The sequence below is a fragment of the Nomascus leucogenys genome, chromosome 21, assembly GCF_006542625.1.
Source record: "Nomascus leucogenys isolate Asia chromosome 21, Asia_NLE_v1, whole genome shotgun sequence".
Taxonomy (NCBI): domain Eukaryota; kingdom Metazoa; phylum Chordata; class Mammalia; order Primates; family Hylobatidae; genus Nomascus; species Nomascus leucogenys.
In genome coordinates this window covers 54,975,079-54,994,590 of record NC_044401.1, presented here as the reverse complement: position 1 = coordinate 54,994,590, position 19,512 = coordinate 54,975,079, and the positions used below count along the sequence as shown (strand labels likewise).

The following is a 19,512-nucleotide window of genomic DNA, read 5'->3' as shown; positions in this document are numbered from 1 at the left end:
GGCGTGTGCCACCACACCCAGCTAATTTTTGTATTTTTAGTAGAGATGGGGTTTCACCATGTTGGTGAGGCTGGTCTCGAACTCCTGACCTCGTGATCTGCCCGTCTCAGCCTCCCAAAGTGCTGGGATTACAGGTGTGAGCCACTGTGCCCGACCTGTATTTTTTTTTTTTTCTTTTTTTTTCCTCTGTGGAATCTTGTAGAATATCTTTTGATCGCAGGGCTCTGAAATTTCATGGTGGTGGTGTCTACTTTGCTTAGCATGGGATATTCCTTTTCAATCTAGAAACCCTTGTACTTTAGCTGTGGGAAAAATTTGTGAATTACTGTACTTCGCTGATGTTTTCTTCCCATATTTTTCTTCTCTCTCTCTCTAGCTTCTTTCTCTTATTTGGATGTTGTATTTTTCAGGACTGGTCCTCTAATTTTATTGCCTTTCTCTCTCGTTTCTAGCCAATTTCTTGCGTTACTTTGTAGGATATTTCCTTTTCTTTATCTTCCAACCCAGCTGTTTATTCAGTTTTACTTTTCTGCTGTCATGCTTTTATTATCCAAGAGCTCTTTTGTTTTTTAATAACATCTCTGTTCATGTTTCATCTTCTGTTACCTCTTTTAGGGAATTCATGGTAGTTTTTTGGCTTGGTTTTAGTTTTCTTTAAGTTGCTTCTTTCTGTTTCTTTTGGTCTCTTCTGTGTTAGAGGCTGTCTTCACATGTCTGGTAATCTTTGGTTGTCTGTTTATGATCAAGAATGGGAGGATTAAAAAGCTATTTGGAAGCTCTGAGCGTAAAGACTTTGAGCTTTGCTTTGGGATGATTGAGAGAACATAACCCTCTTCCCCTCGCCATGTCACTGCTTTTAGGAAAGCCTCGAGACTGGTCACCTTGCCCAGAGGAGTGTTTTTCAGCCTGCTTAGGAGGAAAGGTGTCTGGGAGCTGGGTAGCGAAAGGGGCGGCTGCGGGTGCGGCCTCAGCATTCACTTAATCTTTCTCTTTTTGGTGCAGTACCAGTGCCCTCCACTGATCTGACCAGGCCTTATTCTAGAGCTCCTCTTGTTTTACTGTCTTCAAACAACTCACCTTCTCTTGAGTATGAGGAGGGAATCTGGGATCTAACTCATTGGAAACCAGATTTCACCCTGTCCTCCTCATTTTAATGTTCTTCTGTAACTCCAGTTCCCAAGGTGCCCCAGCACTGAGAGTGCCTGCTCTGTTCTAAGCTTTCCTGGTGCCTGGCTTAGGTCTCAGCCTTCTCTTGGTCTGCCAGTGAGGTGTTATTTGGCCATCTGCTTTCCAGCCTGCAATGCATGATGGCTGTAGTCTCTTGTTGTTCCTGTTCTGGTGTTTTTGTTATTGTAGAGGGGTTTTATTTGTTTTTTGTTTGGTTTTTAGATTCTTTAGTTTTAGTGAGGTTTCAGGAAAGAGTAAAATAAGTCGAATTTGTTCAGTCCATCCTTAGCCTAGAAATGTTCTGGGAAAATTTCTTGATTATTTGATTTCTTGTCTGTTTCTTCTTTTTCTGGACCATCTATTTTGTGCTTGGTCTCTTGGATGGAAATTCCAATTTTCTTCCCAGTGAATCCTTTTTAAAATTTTTTTCTGGATGGTTTCTTCAACTTTATCTTTTTTTTTTTTTTTTTTTTTTTTTTTTGAGATGGACTCTCACTCTGTCACACAGGCTGGAGTGCAATGGCTTGGTCTCGGCTCACTGCAACCCCTGCCTCCCAGGTTCAAGTGATCCTCCTGCCTCAGACCCGTGAATTGCTGGGACTATAGGCGCATGCCACCATGCCTCTAATTTTTGTATTTTTAGAAGAAACGGGGTTTCACAATTTTGGCCACGCTGGTCTTGAACTCCTGACCTCAGGTGATCCATCCGCCTTGGCCTCCCAAAGTGCTGGATTACAGGCGTGAGCCACCGTGCCTGGCTCAAGTTTATCTTCTAACGTTTATGTTGATTTTTTTTTTTTTTTGGTCTTTTTTTTTCCCATGTGTGCTTTTTTTTTTTTTTTTTTTTTATTGCTGCTAATTTTTTTTTTTCTTTTTTGTCTTTTTGAGACAGAGTCTCACTCTGTGGCTCAGGCTGAAATACAGTGTTGTGATCTCAGCTCACTGCCACCTCCGCCTCCTCGGTTCAAGCGATTCTCCTGTTTCAGCCTCCTGAGCAGCTAGGATTACAGGCATGGACCACCATGCCCGGCTAATTTTTGTATTTTTAGCAGAGACAGGATTTCACCATGTTGGTCAGGCTGGTCTTGAACTCCTGACCTCAGGTGATCCACCTGTCTCGGCCTCCCAAAGTGCTGGGATTACAGGCATGAGCTACTGCGCCCGGCCAGAATTTTTTTTTTTTTTTTTTTTGAGACGGAGTCTCGCTCTGTCGCCCAGGCTGGAGTGCAGTGGCGCAATCTCGGCTCACTGCAAGCTCTGCCTCCCAGGTTCACGCCATTCTCCTGCCTCAGCCTCTCCGAGTAGCTGGGACTACAGGCGCCCGCCACCACACCCGGCTAATTTTTTGTATTTTTAGTAGAGACGGGGTTTCACCGTGGTCTCGATCTCCTGACCTCGTGATCCACCCGCCTCTGCCTCCCAAAGTGCTGGGATTACAAGCGTGAGCCACTGCGCCCGGCCTGGAACTTTTAAAAATTAAAAATTTTAGGCCGGGTGTGGGGCTCATGCCTGTAATCCTAGCACTTTGGGAGGCTGAGGTGGGTGGATCATGAAGTCAGGAGATCAAGACCATCCTGGCTAACATGGTGAAACCCCATCTCTACTAAAAATACAAAAAAATTAGTCGGGCATGGCGGCAGGTGCCTGTAGTCCCAGCTACTCCTGAGGCTGAGGCAAGAGAATGGCGTGAACCTGAGAGGCGGAGCTTGCAGTGAGCCGAGATCGCACCACTGCACTCCAGCCTAGGCGACAGAGCAAGACTGTGTCTCAAAAAAAAAAAAAAAAAAGTTTTTGTCATCCAGGTTGGAGTGCAGTGGCATGATCATAGCTCATTGCACCTTTATTCTGTGGTCCCCTTGGTTTAACTTTTCTAAGCATCAACTTTTGTCTTTTGCTGGGTGGGGAAAGGGCAGGCCATCTGCACAGGGTGGGAGCAGGGGTCTGGAGATCTTGACAGACTTCAACTAATCTCCTATTTTCATCTGCAACTTCACCCTCACTTTGAGAGGTCTGGCACCTCCAATTCCTGAGTCTTTCTGGGGTCCTGTAGTCTGGTTCTGGGTTTTTCCTCACTGAAGGCTTAGGTTTTGGCTATCTGATCTCCTTGGCTGATAATCATTAACCTATCTGTTTTCTATGCTCTGTTATCTGTGAATAACATCCAATTCTTATTTAATTTGCTTTGCTGTTCATTTTGTGTGCTTTCCCCTTGTAGGTTTATACCTTTTCAGATATATTTCCTGTAACTTTAGAAGGGTTTTTGGGTGGGAAGGACAAAAACTATATGCTATATATATAATTGGAAATTCCTACATAAAGTAGGTTTGTAGGGTATTTTCCTCCCAAATATGTAATGGGTGTATTTTCTGTCTAATGTAGATCATCTTAGTTGGTTGCCTCGAATTCCATTGTGTGGATGAATTTTCTAAAGTTATACCCAGACTTTTGTTTATGAGACTGGATGACATTTAGGTTTTCTCTTACATACCTATTTGGAGGCAGCACAGCATGGTAGGTGAGCATGTGAGTGTTGGGATCAGACCATTTGGGTTTAAATCCTGGCCCTGCCACTCAAATTAGGATCTTGAGAAAGTCAGCCTCTTTGAACCCCAGTTTCTTTCTGTATGTAAAATGGGCTAGCTCTTCAAATGTTACCACTTGTAAAAAGCTAATACAGGGTCAGATGCATTTTGGGTTTACAGCCTCTGTTGCAGCTATTCAACTCTGCATGAAAATGGCCATAGACAACATACAAGTGCATGGGCCTGACTGTATTCCAATAAAACTTTATTTACACCAGCAGGCAGTGTGTTGTTTAGTGAGGTTTCAGGAAACAGTAAAATAAGACGAATTTGTTCAGTCCATCCTTAGCCTAGAAATGTTCTTGTGGGCTACAGCATGCGGAACTCTGAATTAATACATGATTACTCTTTGCTCAGTGCCTAGTAGTAGGTGCTCAATAAATGTAACTTTAAATTTTACCATCCAGGCTTAAACCTAAGGCAGTCTTTTTTTTTTTGAGACAGAGTCTTGCTCTATCACCCAGGTTGGAGTACAGTGGCTCACTGCAACTTCTGCCTCCCAGGTTCAAGTGATTCTCATGTCTCAGCCTCCTGAGCAGCTGGGGTTACAGGCGTGCATAACCACATTTGGCTAGTTTTTTTGTATTTTTAGTAGAGATGGGGTTTTGCCATGTTGCCCAGGTTGGTCTAGAACTCCTCAGCTCAGGTGGTCTGCCTGCTTCGGCCTCCCTAAGTGCTGGGATTACAGGTGTGAGCCACCGTGCCCAGCCAAGGCAGTCTTGAATATAGGCAGTCTCCTATTTCCCCCCTCCTGTGCCGACAAAAAAAAAATCTAAAAACATTTTCTTGGCCAACTTGACTCTAGAAACCTTTCAGGGATTTAGATGACATAATTATTATGTCTGTTTATGGTATATGTTTCTAGTTACATGTACATTTTTGAAACTGCTTTTTTCCTTACTTTGCCATTTTCCTATCCAGTCAGTGATTAAATTTCCCTGTTTGTTTGATGATTGTTTTGGTTCATTTGAAAGAGGATCCAAATGAGAACTGTATGTCGCATTTTTAAATGTGTCAAGTCTCTTTGTCTCTATAGATTCTTCCTTCTCCCCCTCCAAGATGTTGTAATTTATTTGTTGTAAAAAATGGGGTCATATGTCTCGTTTTTGCTGATGAGAATATAGCACTTTTTGAATCTGTGTATTGTTCTTGGAAATTTTATTCCAAGTTGCAAATAGTCATATCGCATTTGGGCAGTCTTGTTTCCATTTTTCCTCGAGGTGTGTTTTTGGGATTGCCATAATGTGACCACCTCCAATTATTTTGCAGACATGTTAACGATGTGTTACTGTGTATGACAAACATTTTAACTTTCAGGTGCACATATACAAAAGTAGACTTGTAGTTCCAATATGTCTCACTAGAAAATTCATCAGGGAAACAAAACACAAAAGCCTTGTCAAGCTTAGGCAAGACTGAAATTTTTTATTGTCTGGGTTGATGGAAATTTTCTGTTATAAGCAACATAGTTTTTGAAGGATTGTTCTCCCTTATAGATAAGTTTTTAAAGGTTTTAGGGGTAATTGCAAACATTCAAAGTAAACAGAATAGTGTATTGAATCACCAGGTGCCTATCACCCAGCTTCAAGAGTTCAGATTAAATTTAAAATGTGCTACATTTAAGTTAGCTTGCATTTTAGAAAAGATTCTTGTTTGGATATTTCTGCCATTCAAGCAGTAGCTGTAAGAAGTCTAAGGCAGGAAAGTGTAAAATGGGAAATGGGTAATTCATTTAAGTGTTAGTTACTAATACTTGCTTCTGATAGAGTGTAGATAGGGGTATGAAATATTAGTACAGGCAACATAAACAGTTTTGTTCCATTTTAATCAGGTAATTTAGCTAGAATGCTCTTTCATTGTGAATGTTTGTTTTATTATGTGAATTACATATACTCATAAAAATATTAAGAGAACTTTGCAGGGCCTCTTGCTCAAGCCTTCTGGCATTGGCAGGTATAGATGGCTGCTTTAAGAAGAAATGATGGCACTTAAGTTTTATTTCCAGCATGAATTGATATTGATGTGCTTACTATATTTCTCAAACCTGCTCTGCATCACAATTCTAGTGAGAATTAAATGCAGATTCCTTGGCCCCACCCTGGACCTATTGAATCACAATATCTCAGGGTGGAATGGGCCTTAAAAATCTGTTTTTAAAATGCTCCCCAGTTGATGGAGATGTGACGCTAAGTTCAGGCACCATTTATTCTAGAAATTAATTCAGCAGATATTCATGAGCACTTAGTATCTGCCAGGCACTGTTCTAGGTGTTGGGGAGACATCAGTGGAAAAAAAATAAAAATTCCTGACCTCGTGGAGCTTACCTTCTCTAGTAGGACAAAGCCAATTTAATGCAAGGGATGGTTGTTTCAGTTACTATTACTAGTTAGTAGCTTAAAATAACTTTTCTTTTGCTCTCAGTACTGTGGGTCAGGAATTTGGAAAGGCGTAGACTGGGCAGGTCTTTCTTGGGGAGCCCCATGTAGTTCCTTTCAGATATTGGCGAGGGCTGTCGTCATCTGAGAGTATGACTGGGCTGGACATCCGAGATGCTCGCTTACATGGTGGACAGATGCTGGCTGTCAGCCAGGAAGTCAGCCAGGCTGTAAACTGGCACACCTACATGTGGCCTCTCTAGCAGGATGTCATTTGGGTGGCCAGACTTCTTACATGGTGCTTGGCTTGCTCCAGAGCGAACAAGTGGAGTGAACCAGATGGAAGCAATGAGGCCCTTCTGGCCTGGCTTGGAAGTTACACAGCTTCACTTCTGTTGCATTCTTTTGGCCATAAGTAAGTCTCTAGGTAGGTCCAGATTAAGGGGAGGGGTCATAGACCCCACTCTCAATGGGGAGAAGGGTTAAATAATTTGGGGACACATTTAAAAACTATCACAATGGCCAGGTGTGGTGGCTTATGCCTGTGATTTCAGCACTTTCGGAGGCCAAGGCAGGAGGATTGCTTGAGTCCAGGAGTTTGAGACCAGCCTGGGCAATATAGGGAGACCCCCTACCTACAAGAAATTAGCCAGGTGTGGTGGTGTGTGTCTGTATGTAAAATGGGCTAGCTATAGCTCCCAATATTTTTTGAGCTACTTGGATGGCTGAGGCAGGAGGATTACTTGAGCCCAGTAGTTCAAGGTTTCGATGAGTCGAGATCTCACCACCGCATTCCAGCCTGGGCAACAGAGCAAGACCCTGTCTGAAAAAAAATACAACTGCCACAGCGGTTGTAGTTTTACATTTTGAATATATTGATGACAGTGTTAGAGAGGAAAAGCCGGGCACTGCTTTTCTCTAAAATCTCCAATCTGGAGTGTGTTCTAGAGAGCAGTTTTTCTCAAGAGAAAGGGTTGCAGGTAGAGCACCACCTTTAGGAGTAGCATGATGAGGCCATGGTCACAGGCCTACTCCCTGAACCCAATACAGCTGTTCACAGCAATAACTTGGCTCAGTTCTGGACATTTCTGGAAATGGTAAGGAAACCAGGTGACAGGGTGAGCTAATGAGCCAATGCGAAGCCATCACTATGGCCAGAAGAACAAGCCAGGGTTTATGTTCAGCTGATGACAGCCTGGGAGGCCATCTTCACATTTGAAGGCTAACCCACTGTTGTGTGCCTTCTTTTTCTGCAGCATAAAGATAGGGAGGTGGTGATGGAGCACCCGTCTTCTGGAAGTGACTGGTCTGATGTTGAGGAGATCTCCACGGTCAGATTCTCTCAGGAGGAACCTGTCTTGCTGAAACCTTCAGCCGTTTCAGAGCCTTCTTCCTTTACCACTGACTATGTCATGTACCCGCCTCATTTGTACAGTAGTCCTTGGTGTGACTACGCCAGCTATTGGACCAGCAGCCCCAAGCCTTCTAGCTACCCCTCCACAGGCAGCAGCAGCAACGATGCAGCCCAGGTTGGGAGGAGCAGCCAGAGCCGCCTGAGTGATTATTCCCCCAACTCTACAGGGAGCGTCCAAAACACCTCCAGAGACATGGAGGCCTCAGAGGAAGGCTGGTCCCAGAATTCTCGTTCATTTCGCTTCTCCAGAAGCTCAGAAGAAAGAGAGGTGAAGGAGAAAAGAACATTCCAAGAGGAGATGCCTCTGCGTCCTTGTGGAGGACACGCATCCAGCTCCCTGCCAAAGAGCCACCTGGAGTCAAGCCTAGAGGAGGGCTTCATTGACACTCATTGTCACCTGGACATGCTCTATTCCAAGCTATCTTTCCAAGGGACCTTTACAAAGTTCAGAAAAATTTACAGCAGCTCCTTCCCTAAGGAATTTCAGGGCTGCATCTCTGACTTCTGTGATCCTCGCACCCTGACAGATTGCCTATGGGAGGAGCTGTTGAAAGAGGATCTGGTCTGGGGGGCCTTTGGCTGTCACCCTCATTTTGCACGTTACTACAGTGAGAGTCAAGAAAGAAATCTTTTGCAAGCCTTAAGGCATCCCAAGGCTGTGGCATTTGGAGAAATGGGCTTGGATTACTCTTACAAGTGCACCACGCCTGTCCCAGAACAGCACAAGGTAACAAGGCTCTCTTTAGTCTGCTTATAGTTTTAATTTTTCTTTTAGTTGTTGAAGCCTGACAATAAGTGTTTATCTAATTTTAGAACTAAATAATTTAGAATCCCTGAAAATGCAGTGTGCTTGCTCTCATCCAGACCATCTAGATGCCATTTGTCAAATGCTTTACAAGCTATTTCTTACTGTTCAGCTTTATTATGGAAGATGGGGGAGAAGTACTTTGTGACTTCTTATGGATGATACCAAGGTGTCAAAACATTTCTTCTTTCTTTCTTGGGAAGCAATAAACTTTAGGTTTTCTTTTTCTTTTTTTTTTTTTTTTTTTTGAGACGGAGTCTCACTCTGTCCCCCAGGCTGAAGTGTAGTGGCGCGATCTCGGCTCACTGCAAGCTCTGCTTCCCAGGTTCACACCATTCTCCTGCCTCAGCCTCCCAAGTAGCTGGGATTACAGGTGCCTGTCACCACGCCCAGCTAATTTTTTGTATTTTTTTAGTAGAGAGGGGGTTTCACCATGTTAGCCAGGATGGTCTTGATGTCCTGACCTCGTGATCCGCCCCCCTTGGCCTCCCAAAGTGCTGGGATCACAGGCGTGAGCCACCGCGCCCAGCCAACTTTAGGTTTTCTTAATTTTTGAGAGGGAGTCTTGCTCTTTTGCCCAGGCTGTGGAGTGCAGTGCAGTGGTGCGATCTCAGCTCACTGCAACCTCCGCCTCCTGGGTTCAAGCTATTTTCCTGCCTCAGCCTCCCAAGTAGCTGGGATTACAGGCATGCATCACCACACCCGGCTAATTTTTGTATTTTTAGTAGAGAACATGTTGGCCAGGCTGGTATTGAACTCCTGACCTCAGGTGATCCACCCGCCTCGGCCTCCCAAAGTGCTGGGATTACAGGCATGAGCCAATGCGCCTGGCCTACATTTTTTTTTTTTAGTATACCTATTGCAGAATATTTGAAAAAATATTAAAAAATGCATAATTTCCCATTCAACCAGAGATCATGGCTAATACTCTGTTAATATTTTTTTCTTTTTCTTTTTGGAGACAATCTCACTCTGCCACCCAGGCTGTAGTGCAGTGGCACGATTTTCGCTCACTGCAGCCTCTGCCTCCTGGGTTCAAGTGATTCTCCTGCCTCAGCCTCCCGAGTAGCTGAGACTGCAGGTGTGTGCCACCTCGCCTGGCTAATTTTTGTATTTTTAGTAGAGGTGGGGTTTCACCATGTTTGTTAGACTAGGCTCGAGCTCCTGACCTCAAGTAATCCACCTGCCTCGGCCTCTGAAAAGTGCTGGGATTACAGACCTGAGCCACTGCGCCTGGCCCCTGTTAATATTTTTTTTCCTCCCAATATTGTTTGAGCATAATGCTTTGGCAGGGTAAGAGTTGTAGTATTTTAGAATTTCTTTTTTTTTTTTTTTTCCAGAGGTAAGGTCTTTGTCACCCACACTGGAGTTCAGTGGTGCAGCCACAGCTCACTGCAGCCTTGACCTCCTGGGCTCAAGTGATCCTCCCACCTCAGCCTCCCAAGTAGCTGGGACTGCAGGTGCACACCACCACACCTGGCTAATTAAAAATAAAAATTTTTTTGAGATGGAGTCTTGCTGTGTCACCCAGGCTGGAGGGCAGTGGTATGATCTCAGCTCACTGCAACCTCCACCTCTCTGGTTCGAGTGATTCTCCTGGCTCAGCCTCCTGAGTAGCTGGGATTACAGGTGCCTGCCACCACACCCGGCTAATTTTTTTTTTTTTAAGGCAGAGTTTCGCTCTTGTTGGCCAGGCTGGAGTGCAATCGCATGATATTGGCTCACTGCAGCCTCCAGTTCCCAGGTTCAAGCAATTCTCCTGCCTCAGCCTCCTGAGTAGCTGGGATTATAGACTCCCGCCACCACGCCCAGCTAATTTTTTGTATTTACAGGGTCACATCTGTAATCCCAGCACTTTGGGGGGCCAAGACAGGTGGATCACTTGAGGGCAGGAGTTTGAGACCAGCCTGGCCAACATGGTGAAACCCCATCTCTACTAAAAATACAAAAATTAGCTGGGTATGGCTGGGCACGGTGGCTCATGCCTGTAATCCCGGCACTTTGGGAGGCCGAGGCAGGCAGATCACCTGAGGCCAGGAGTTGGAGACCAGCCTGGCCAACATGGCGAAACCCCGTCTCTATTAAAGATACAAAAATTAGCTGGGTATAGCTGGGCGTGGTGACTCATGCCTGTAATCCCAGCACTTTGGGAGGCCAAGGTGGGCGGATCACCTGAGGCCAGGAGTTGGAGACCAGCCTGGCCAACATGGCGAAACCCTATCTCTACCAAAAAAAAAAAAAAAAAAATTAGCCAGGTGTGATGGCACACGCCTGGGGTCCCAGCTGCTCAGGAGGCTGAGGCAGGAGGATTGCTTGAGCCTGGGAGGTTGAGGCTGCAGTGACCCATGATTATGCTCCAGCCTGGGTGACAGAGTGAGACCCTGTCTCAAAACAAAATTATCAGGGTCTCAGGTCTGCACTTAAAGGTCCATGGGGCGACCTGCACAACAAACTGAACTAGAAGCGATAGGCATAGGGTGATAAATACAGTCTTGAAGATGTCATTTGGCTTGGTGAGATTCGACTCAAGACTGGAAGATAATGAGTCTGAGGAATTGCTGGCTGGGAGAGGGCTAAGCTGCCTGTAAAGGGGAGGAAGACTAGAAAATATTAGTGAACACCAGAGACTCCTAGGCTGCGTGGGTGATGTGGACACTGTTTTGATGTAAATAAAAAATTTGGGACCGGGCGCGGTGGCTCAAGCTTGTAATCCCAGCACTTTGGGAGGCCGAGGCGGGCGGATCACAAGGTCAGGAAATTGAGACCATCCTGGCTAACACGGTGAAACCCCGTCTCTACTAAAAATACAAAAAATTAGCTGGGCGTGTTGGCGGGCGCCTGTAGTCCCAGCTACTTGGGAGGCCAAGGCAGGAGAATGGCGTGAACCCGGGAGGCGGAGCTTGCAGTGAGCCGAGATCGCGCCACTGCACTCCAGCCTGGGTGACAGAGAAAGACTCCGTCTCAAAAAAAAAAAAAAAAAAAAAAAAAAAAAAAATTTTTTTGCACCCAGGTGAGGTGAATGGTGGTGACTGGTAACTGCACCTAGTTGGATGTCAGTGCTGAGTTGCATTTACCTAAAAGAGCAGTTAGCAAGTTCTTGATGTGTCCTGCTGAATGTTTTATCTTGTGAAGGGAAGAAGAAGAACCTATAGAGGTGGCTCATGCCTGTAATCCCAACACTTTGGGAGTCTGAGGCAGGAGATTGCTTGAACCTAGGAGTTCAAGATGAGCCTAGGCAACATACTGAGACCCCATCTTTATTACATTAAAAAAAAAAAAAAAAAAAGCCTGTGGAAGGACTGTATCTGGCCAAGATGATAGGGTGCCAGACCTGGCTCATTATAAAAGAGTTTGGTTGAGGTACCTAAAATTTTCTGGAAGGATTGGAAAATAGAGAAAAGCAAAACAATTGGGGAAACAATGGGTAGTTATAGTTATTCTGCTGGTTAGAGCAAATTACTGTTAATGTTTTCTTTGTTGATCTGTGGTGTTTACAGATTAACTGTGTAACTCATAAGAGTTAGATCCTGAATAGTTTGTGTGTAAGTTGCACATGTCAGCATCTGGGAGGGATGCCAGGGAGAGTAGACTGTCCTTCCCTACCCAGGCTGTATCTCTTTACTTGTGTTAAAGAGGAATTAATTAATTATTAAGGTAATAAATATGCAAGAGATGCCTGGGGCAACCCCCAGGAGAGACTAACTCTGGAATCCCTGGAAATAATGGATCAGTTAGGAACCCAACCTTATGCAGGTAGAAGTGAGTAATTATGCTGGGTAATAACTCATCTGTACTTCCTTCACTCCTGTTGTTTTTCAGCTGGGTTCCTGGTGAGGACAAATGCTGCAAATAGCTCCTGTCCGACCACAAGTTCCTGCATTCTAATGAGTTCTTCCTTCTTAACATTTTTGAAATCTGGATGTGTTTTATGAAACATTATAAATGTAATGTTATTGTCCCTTGGAAAATTGCAAGGGACAATAAAATTGCAAGGAACAATTGCAAAGTGGCTTGTCTTCCACGCACCTGTCGTAGGTTGGATGTGTGTGCTTGTGTTAAAAAAAGACATTAGGAAATTAAATAGTTTTATGTGTCTTTTCTACTTGTGAAATTTTCCCATTCATCAACTATACTTTGAAAAATGTTTAACAGCTGTGTAATATTCTATCCTAAAGCTCTAATAGTTTATTTCACTACTCTGAGGGATAATTTTTTAGAGGCAGGAATGAAATGTTGGAATTGGAATCTCTTGAAACCTCTCCTGCCTGTGTGTAGGGGTTGGGGAGGACAGATGAACAGCTTAGCAGATGCAAATAGGAGGGGCTCCAGCCACCTATTGATAATGGAACTGGCCAGGCTTTAAATAAAGCCTCTGTCAAGCAGTCTATAATTTTGATGTGTGTGGTCATTTTCCTTTTGTTGAAAACACAGATTAAACAAAAGTTACATCAGAATTGGTATTGGCTTAGTGTTGCTATTTTGAGAAGAGGCATTACAGGTGTTAGACTTGTAAATAGTCTCAAGTGAATATCACCTGACTCAAATTACCAAAAGTATCTCATTGTTTGATGCTAAAAACATAAACACAAATTATGTTCCACAGTTGTAGAAACTACTCATGGAAACATTAATAAGAGGTAATTTGCTTATAATGAATTAATCTTTTTTTTTTTTTTTTTTTTTGAGACAGTCTTGCTCTGTCCAGGCTGGAGTGCAGTGGCATGATCTCAGCTCACTGCAACCTCTGCCTCCCAGGTTCAGGGGATTCTCCTGCCTCAGCCACCCAAGTAGCTGGGTTTATAGGCACCTGCCACCACACCCAGCTAACTTTTGTATTTTTAGTAGAGACAGGGTTTCACCATGTTGGCCAGGCTCGTCTTGAACACCTGGCCTCAAACCGGACTCGGCCTCCCAAAGTGGTGGGATTACAGGCGTGAGCCATCACGCCTGGTGAATTAATACTTTTCTTTGTTCTAAACCTGGGCTCATTAGAGGAAAGAACAGGTCCTAACTCTACTTTTTTCATTTAAATTAACAACTGTGAAGATTTAAAAGCGGGCAGTGTTATAAAGAGTAAAGTATATCTGTAGTTATTGACCTGCGAGGATATCCGATTTTGATTGAGTAAAGGAAGCAAACTGGTCGGGCACGGCGGCTCGTGCCTGTAATCCCAGCACTTTGGGAGGCTGAGGCGGGCAGATCAGTTGAGGTTAGTTTGAGACCAGCCTGACCAACATGGCGAAACCCCATCTCTACAAACAAATACAAAAATTAGCCAGGCAAGGTGGTGCCTGCCTGTAATACCAGCTACACGGGAGGCTGAGGCAGGATAATCGCTTGAACCCAGGAGGTGGAGGTTGCAGTGAGCTGCGATTGCGCCACTACACTCCAGCCTGGGCAACAGAGCAAGATTCGGTCTCAAAACAAAAACAAAAACAAAAACAAAAACCAAAAAGCAAGTTGTAGAAAGTAAGTGTAGTATTTGTTTCTTTAACAAATATTTGAGCACCTTCTGAGAGCCAGGCACCTTGCTGGAGATGCACACAAACACCACGCCCTGCCATCCCCAACAGCTCTGCATAGGAGAGGTCTGGAAGTTGGTATCTCTTGAGAGCGGAGGTGGGGACAGTGAGGTGAGGGACATTAACTTTGTGCTTTATGTTCTTGATCCCTGCCCTGCCCTGCCCCTGCCACTCCAGGTCGGCATCATATAGTGGTTACTGTGTGGACTGCCAGGGTTCAAGTTTGGATCCTGGTGCTGTAGCTGCTGGCTGCAAGTTAACTTGCCCTCACTGCATGCTGTGCAGACAGCAGCACCTGCCTCAGGGTGGTTGTGAGGACTGCAGGTTATGATAGACCTGCAGTGCTTTGGGCACTACCTGGCTCTACTGTAAGTGCCCAATAATCATTAGCTATTATTACAGTATATAGTTAAAAAAAGAGAGACACGGGGGGTGCCTGCTGGACTGGGCGTTCCAGAGGTGATGGACTTCTGAAGTGCTGCTAACCAACAGGGGTTGTCGCTGTGTCCTCTCCTAGGTATTTGAGAGACAGCTCCAGCTGGCTGTGTCTCTAAAGAAGCCCTTGGTGATCCACTGCCGAGAAGCTGATGAAGATCTGCTAGACATCATGAAAAAGTTTGTGCCCCCTGACTACAAGATCCATAGGTTAGAAGACTGGAACTTCAGCGGGCAAATGAAAGAAACACTTCCCTCTGTCAAGTTGATGAGGACAGCAATGATCGTATTCTGTCATTATACACTATCCCTTTTTTTTTTTTTTTTCAAGACGGAGTCTCACCCTGTCGCCCAGGCTGGAGTGTGTAGTGCAATTTTGGCTCACAGCAACCTCTGCCTCCCAGGTTCAAGCAGTTCTCCTTCCTCAGCCTCCTGAGTAGCTGGATTACATGCCACCATGCCCAGCTAATTTTTGTATTTTTAGTAGAGACGGGGTTTTGCCATGTTGGCCAGGCTGGTCTGGAACTCCTGCCTTCATGATCTGCCTGCCTCAGCCTCCCAAAGTGCTGGGATTATAGGTGTGAGCCACCGTGCCCGGCCTATACACTATCTTTTCTAAAGAATTAACTATTAGGTTAAACCACTTGAAATTTCTCATATTTGACTTTTTTTTGCTCACAAAATAGTAACTTCATATGGTTTGAACTAATAACCCTAAATCACCAGTGAGCACAAGGGGCCTTTTGTGCCCCCCTCCTGGGGATGGGCAGAAATGGAGTCTCAGTTCTCGGCAGTGAGGACTGCTGATCTTGAGAGGTTGCTGTGGGGTCTGGTGGCTTAGCACACAGAGCATCTTAGGATACTTGAAAGGACATTTTCTTTCCTATTTTGAACTTGAAAGCTCCTTTACCCCCAGTTATGAAAATCAAGGTCATGTTTTATTAGAATGGCATCTATGGGTTCTTAAGTTCAGTTTGGTAAACTCTCTGAACTTCTGAACTCTTGCCATGTGTAGGTACTGGGCTTTGGCTTGCCTCTGGGGACATCTGGAGGTGCTGCCAGGAGACAGGTTGGATGGTGGCTTCTGCCTACATAGCATGTGGGACTGGGTGATCATAGGTGCTGCGGGAGCCAGATCAGGGGCCCATCATCATAGCCCAGCCAGAAGACTCAGGAGGTGATGCCTGGCTGGCTCCTTAAAGATGGTTGAGAGGGGTTGGCTGAATAACAAGGACTCTAGCACCCAAACTGGGTCTTGTCAGATGGCAGAAAAAGGAGGATGGGGCTGTCAGGGCCTTTGAGTACCTAAGCAGAGTGAGTGAAGCCTCTGACCCCTGGCTGGTGCACATACCAATGATGAGGCAGTCAGTTGGCTTTTCTGGCTTGGTTGGTTTTTCATTACTTCATTTTGGGCTAACTTTGAAGGAAATGTAATGGTGGCTGGTAGGCCAGGGCTAAGGTGACCCAACGAGGTGGTATTGCAGGAGGAGGCCCTGAATTTCCAGATTGGTAACTATATATATGGCACCAAGAACATGAACAGGTATCCGATAAAGAAAATTCACCTGTAGTTCGACTCCCCAGTATTTTGTTAGATTTTCTTTCAGTTCATTTGACTACATGGGCATAGTTTTTATATGCTGTCACTGTCATCGTAGGGGCCACAGTTCTTGATTTTGCTCCTCTTCAGTGTTAGAAGCATTTCCTATCCCAGTGTGTTCTCTGTGGTGGTCATCTCAGGTGACTGCAGAGCACTCTGTGGTGTGCGTGGTATCTTTGAGTGATCTCTGATCACTCACCAAGTGCCATCTCGGGGCTTCCTGTGTTGGAGCTGGCCCTTGTCTGTGTTTACTGTGGAGTCCTTCCCTAGGATGCAGTCTTTCCATTTCTGGGAATCATTGAAAAGGGCTGATGGGTCTAGGGGGAGCTGGGGGCTGCTACAGAGGGGACTGCGAGCAGCCCTGATGTGGAATTCTGTCCCCAGGCATTGCTTCACCGGCAGCTACCCGGTCATCGAGCCCCTGCTGAAGTACTTTCCCAACATGTCTGTGGGCTTCACGGCAGTGCTGACATACTCCTCCGCCTGGGAGGCCCGGGAAGCCCTGAGGCAGATCCCACTGGAGAGAATCATCGTGGAAACGGATGCTCCCTATTTCCTCCCTCGCCAGGTAAGGGGGTCTTCAGGCTAAGTGGAGGAACTGGAGGGAGAGGGTGGGGAGGTGGGTGGTCACCCTTACAAGGTTGGCAGGGCCAGAGCCCCAGTGACTTCCAGGTCCCATCCTGGGATGTGTAGATGCCTCCTTGCTGTTACTCTGCAGAACCAAAAGTCTAGGGGGCTGAGAAGCTGAAGGGTAACCACTCTCTTCCAGGCAGTGCAAAGCCCTACCCTGTAGAGGGTAGTCCAAGGAAGCGTGGGACCCTGCTCACCCAGAGCCCCCATGACTAGGACTCTCCCTGCACCTGCAGGTAAAGGGGTCTCTACAGGGCAGCCCCAAAGAGGTCCTTGCTGGGGAAGGGACAGGGAGGGAGTTCTAGATTATGACTGTGCACAGATGGCACAATGATGTTATGACTGCTTGATGTCTTCCAGGTTCCCAAAAGCCTTTGCCAGTATGCCCACCCGGGCCTGGCCTTGCATACAGTCCGAGAGATTGCCAGGGTCAAAGATCAGCCACTCTCCCTCACCTTGGCTGCCTTGCGTGAGAACACCAGTCGCCTCTACAGTCTTTAAGCAGAGAAGGTACAGTCCTCGGGAGTCTCCTAGAAAAGGTCTTTAAACTCACATTCTGTATTTTTTAAAAACCAGGACAAACAAGTCTTTTGTTGCATTTTGTTAATGTAAAGAATTATAAACATAGTGTGAGCATTAAGTCTGGTTTGTTTTGAGTGACATGGTTTGGAACCTTCTTCCTTTTCTCTTCCACCCTCCAGGGCGACCAGCAGCCTGACAGAACACAGGCTGGCTTGAAGTCTGTGTCTCAGGTCGAGGATGTGTTCAGAGAGCTGATTGGAACACAGAAAACCAGGACAGGATGTTTTCCTCGAAGCGCGTCATAAAGCTTCAGCTTCTGGGTGGTGGGTAGGGTGGGGTGGGCGTGGAATGAGGGGTATGGGGACTGCCTGTAATAGCACTGGGATTTTGCCTCCCAGCCAAAATGCTCCAGGGTAGGCAGCAAAGAAGAAAGAGTGTGATATGAGGGTGCAGTGAGTTTGGCAGTCCAAATTCTGTTCTCTGCAGCCTATGTTTTTGAGCAGTTTGTGAATAAAGTCACCCGCCTACTCGTCTAAGCACGTGTGGGTGTGTAACTCAGTTCCTGGTTCTCAGTTCTAAAAACAGACTTCCAACTGGGAAACTTTTTTGGGGGAAATTAACTGGAGATCTATCTCAGAGGTTTATTTTCTTGCAACTGGTGAAGTCGTCGTCCTTCCTTCCCTGGATAACTCTTCAATTTGACCGTCACTGTTCTGGTGTCAACTCCAGCGTCGGCACAGGCAGAAGGACTTCAGCTGCTGGTCTCATTGGTTCCACTGCCATTGATATGGGGGGCTGCAGAGGAACACTCATTGTCCATGATGGAGATCCAGGACAGACTGGGGGACTCCAGGAAGAGGCCTTCTTGGGGAAGAGGACCCCAAAGGAGGTACTTCCTACTCACTGATGCCCTCAGGGCTGCTGTGTGGGTGTGTTAAGCTGATAAGGTTCAGTTTGCAGCAGAAACTACCTGCTAGGCTTGTGTCAGGGGTTCCCAGCCTCCTCTTGTTTCACTTTTGCCCCCTTCTTTTCGACCAAAAATAATCCTCATTTCATCTTGCGTACAGTCCCTTGCGTGCCCCGCCCAGGTTGAGAGGTGAATCAATGTAATTCTCCGAAGCTCTGCTGGGCAGCTCAGCCATGTTACATTGTCTATGCAGAATAAGCAGGCCTGGTGTCTGCAAATGTACCAGTCCCTCTCCCGCTTCTCCTGGGTGCCCCCTTGCCTTTGCCTCTCCTGTGTCCTTTCTGTGTTTTAGAAGTGAGAGCCTCTCCTTCACCTTTTGAGCAACTGAGTCATCTCAAGTCCTGAGCTCTGCTCTGCCGCCTGCTGGTGCCTTGTAAAGGTATATTCGTTACAGGCCCTAGAGGTTCTAATGGTCCAGGGTTAAGTGAGAAGAGACTGTACTTTGTTTCAAAGGATCCTTCACGCTGATCTCCTGCAATGAGGTGGATAGGTCACCTGGAGTCCCTCGTCTATGTTCTTGGAGGCTTAAATTGTAAAATACATCCCTTTTGGAATCCTAAATTCCTCTAGGTGTTTTTGGAAGGTGCATTTGAGCCTTGTAAGCTAAGATGGAATGGATTTAATATTTCCTATCTGGTATTTCCATCTTGCCCCCGGTACACAAGTCACTGGCCTGGAACTCAGCCTTGATTCACTGTCTGTCTTCATGGATCGGCTGTGCTGTTACGTTGTCTGTGCTGCAGATTTGCCCATGTGGGAAGTCGCGGGGGAGGGAGGGGGAGACCTGATTTCCTGCTTGGAAGATTTGGGGGACTGCTGAGCATATCAAAGTGCTTTATTGTCACCAAGTGAACTGCAGCACAACCATCTCCTCTCCAGCAAGTCCTGAAGTCCGTAGTGCCTACAGGTGAAACCAACCAGCCCTGTGTTAGAGGAGGAAAAGCGGAGATGACATGGAAGTCTCCGAGCCTGTGCCATCCACCTGCCAAGGAAAAGCACAAGGTGCTATCTACTTTTCTCTCTAGGATTTAGATTATCATTTATGTGCTGTTGCACAGTGAAACCTCACCTGTGTGGGCGTGAAAGCTGATTGGCATTGTTTTTGATTCAGCTTTTTGGATGGCTGATTGTTTTCACTGTGCTGTGGGAATGCCTCTGTATTTTTTCCCCTCTTTGGCCATCTTTTTCTGAAAATAAAGTGATGGATCCTCTAGCCAACCCAGTCTCTCCATGTTTGTGTAGACTTACCTGAGTGATGCAGTGGTTTAGTCTGGTTGTTGGCCAGCATTGTAACCCAAGAATCCAGATAGCTAGAGACTTTCTTGAGTATCTGTGTGGCTCTCTGTAAAATTAAACTGCATATAAGAATTCTTAAAGTTCGGCCGGGCATGGTGGCTCATTTCTGTAATCCCAGCACTTTGGGAGGCCAGGGCGGACAGATCACTTGAGGTTAGGAGTTCGAGACCAAGCTGGCCGACATGGTGAAACCCTGT

The 19,512-nt window shown here is 45.8% G+C and overlaps 1 protein-coding gene across 5 annotated transcripts in view; it reads left to right on the top strand.

Moving 5' to 3' along the window:
- Nucleotides 1-19,237, top strand: part of TATDN2 (TatD DNase domain containing 2) — a 34,122-nt gene extending 14,885 nt beyond the window's left edge. For 2 of the 5 annotated variants that reach the window (XM_030801586.1, XM_003264964.4), the window contains exons 4-8: nucleotides 7,381-8,265; nucleotides 14,383-14,510; nucleotides 16,285-16,468; nucleotides 16,891-17,069; nucleotides 17,232-19,237. In XM_030801586.1, the coding sequence (XP_030657446.1) occupies nucleotides 7,381-8,265; nucleotides 14,383-14,510; nucleotides 16,285-16,468; nucleotides 16,891-17,031 (1,338 nt within the window). In that variant the 3' untranslated portion in view covers nucleotides 17,032-17,069; nucleotides 17,232-19,237. Of the gene's footprint in view, nucleotides 1-7,380; nucleotides 8,266-14,382; nucleotides 14,511-16,284; nucleotides 16,469-16,669; nucleotides 16,767-16,890; nucleotides 17,070-17,231 lie in introns of all 5 variants that reach the window. The other 3 variants (XM_030801585.1, XM_004091758.3, XR_004027519.1) reach the window with 2 other exon arrangements.
- The last annotated feature ends 275 nt before the right edge of the window (nucleotides 19,238-19,512 follow it).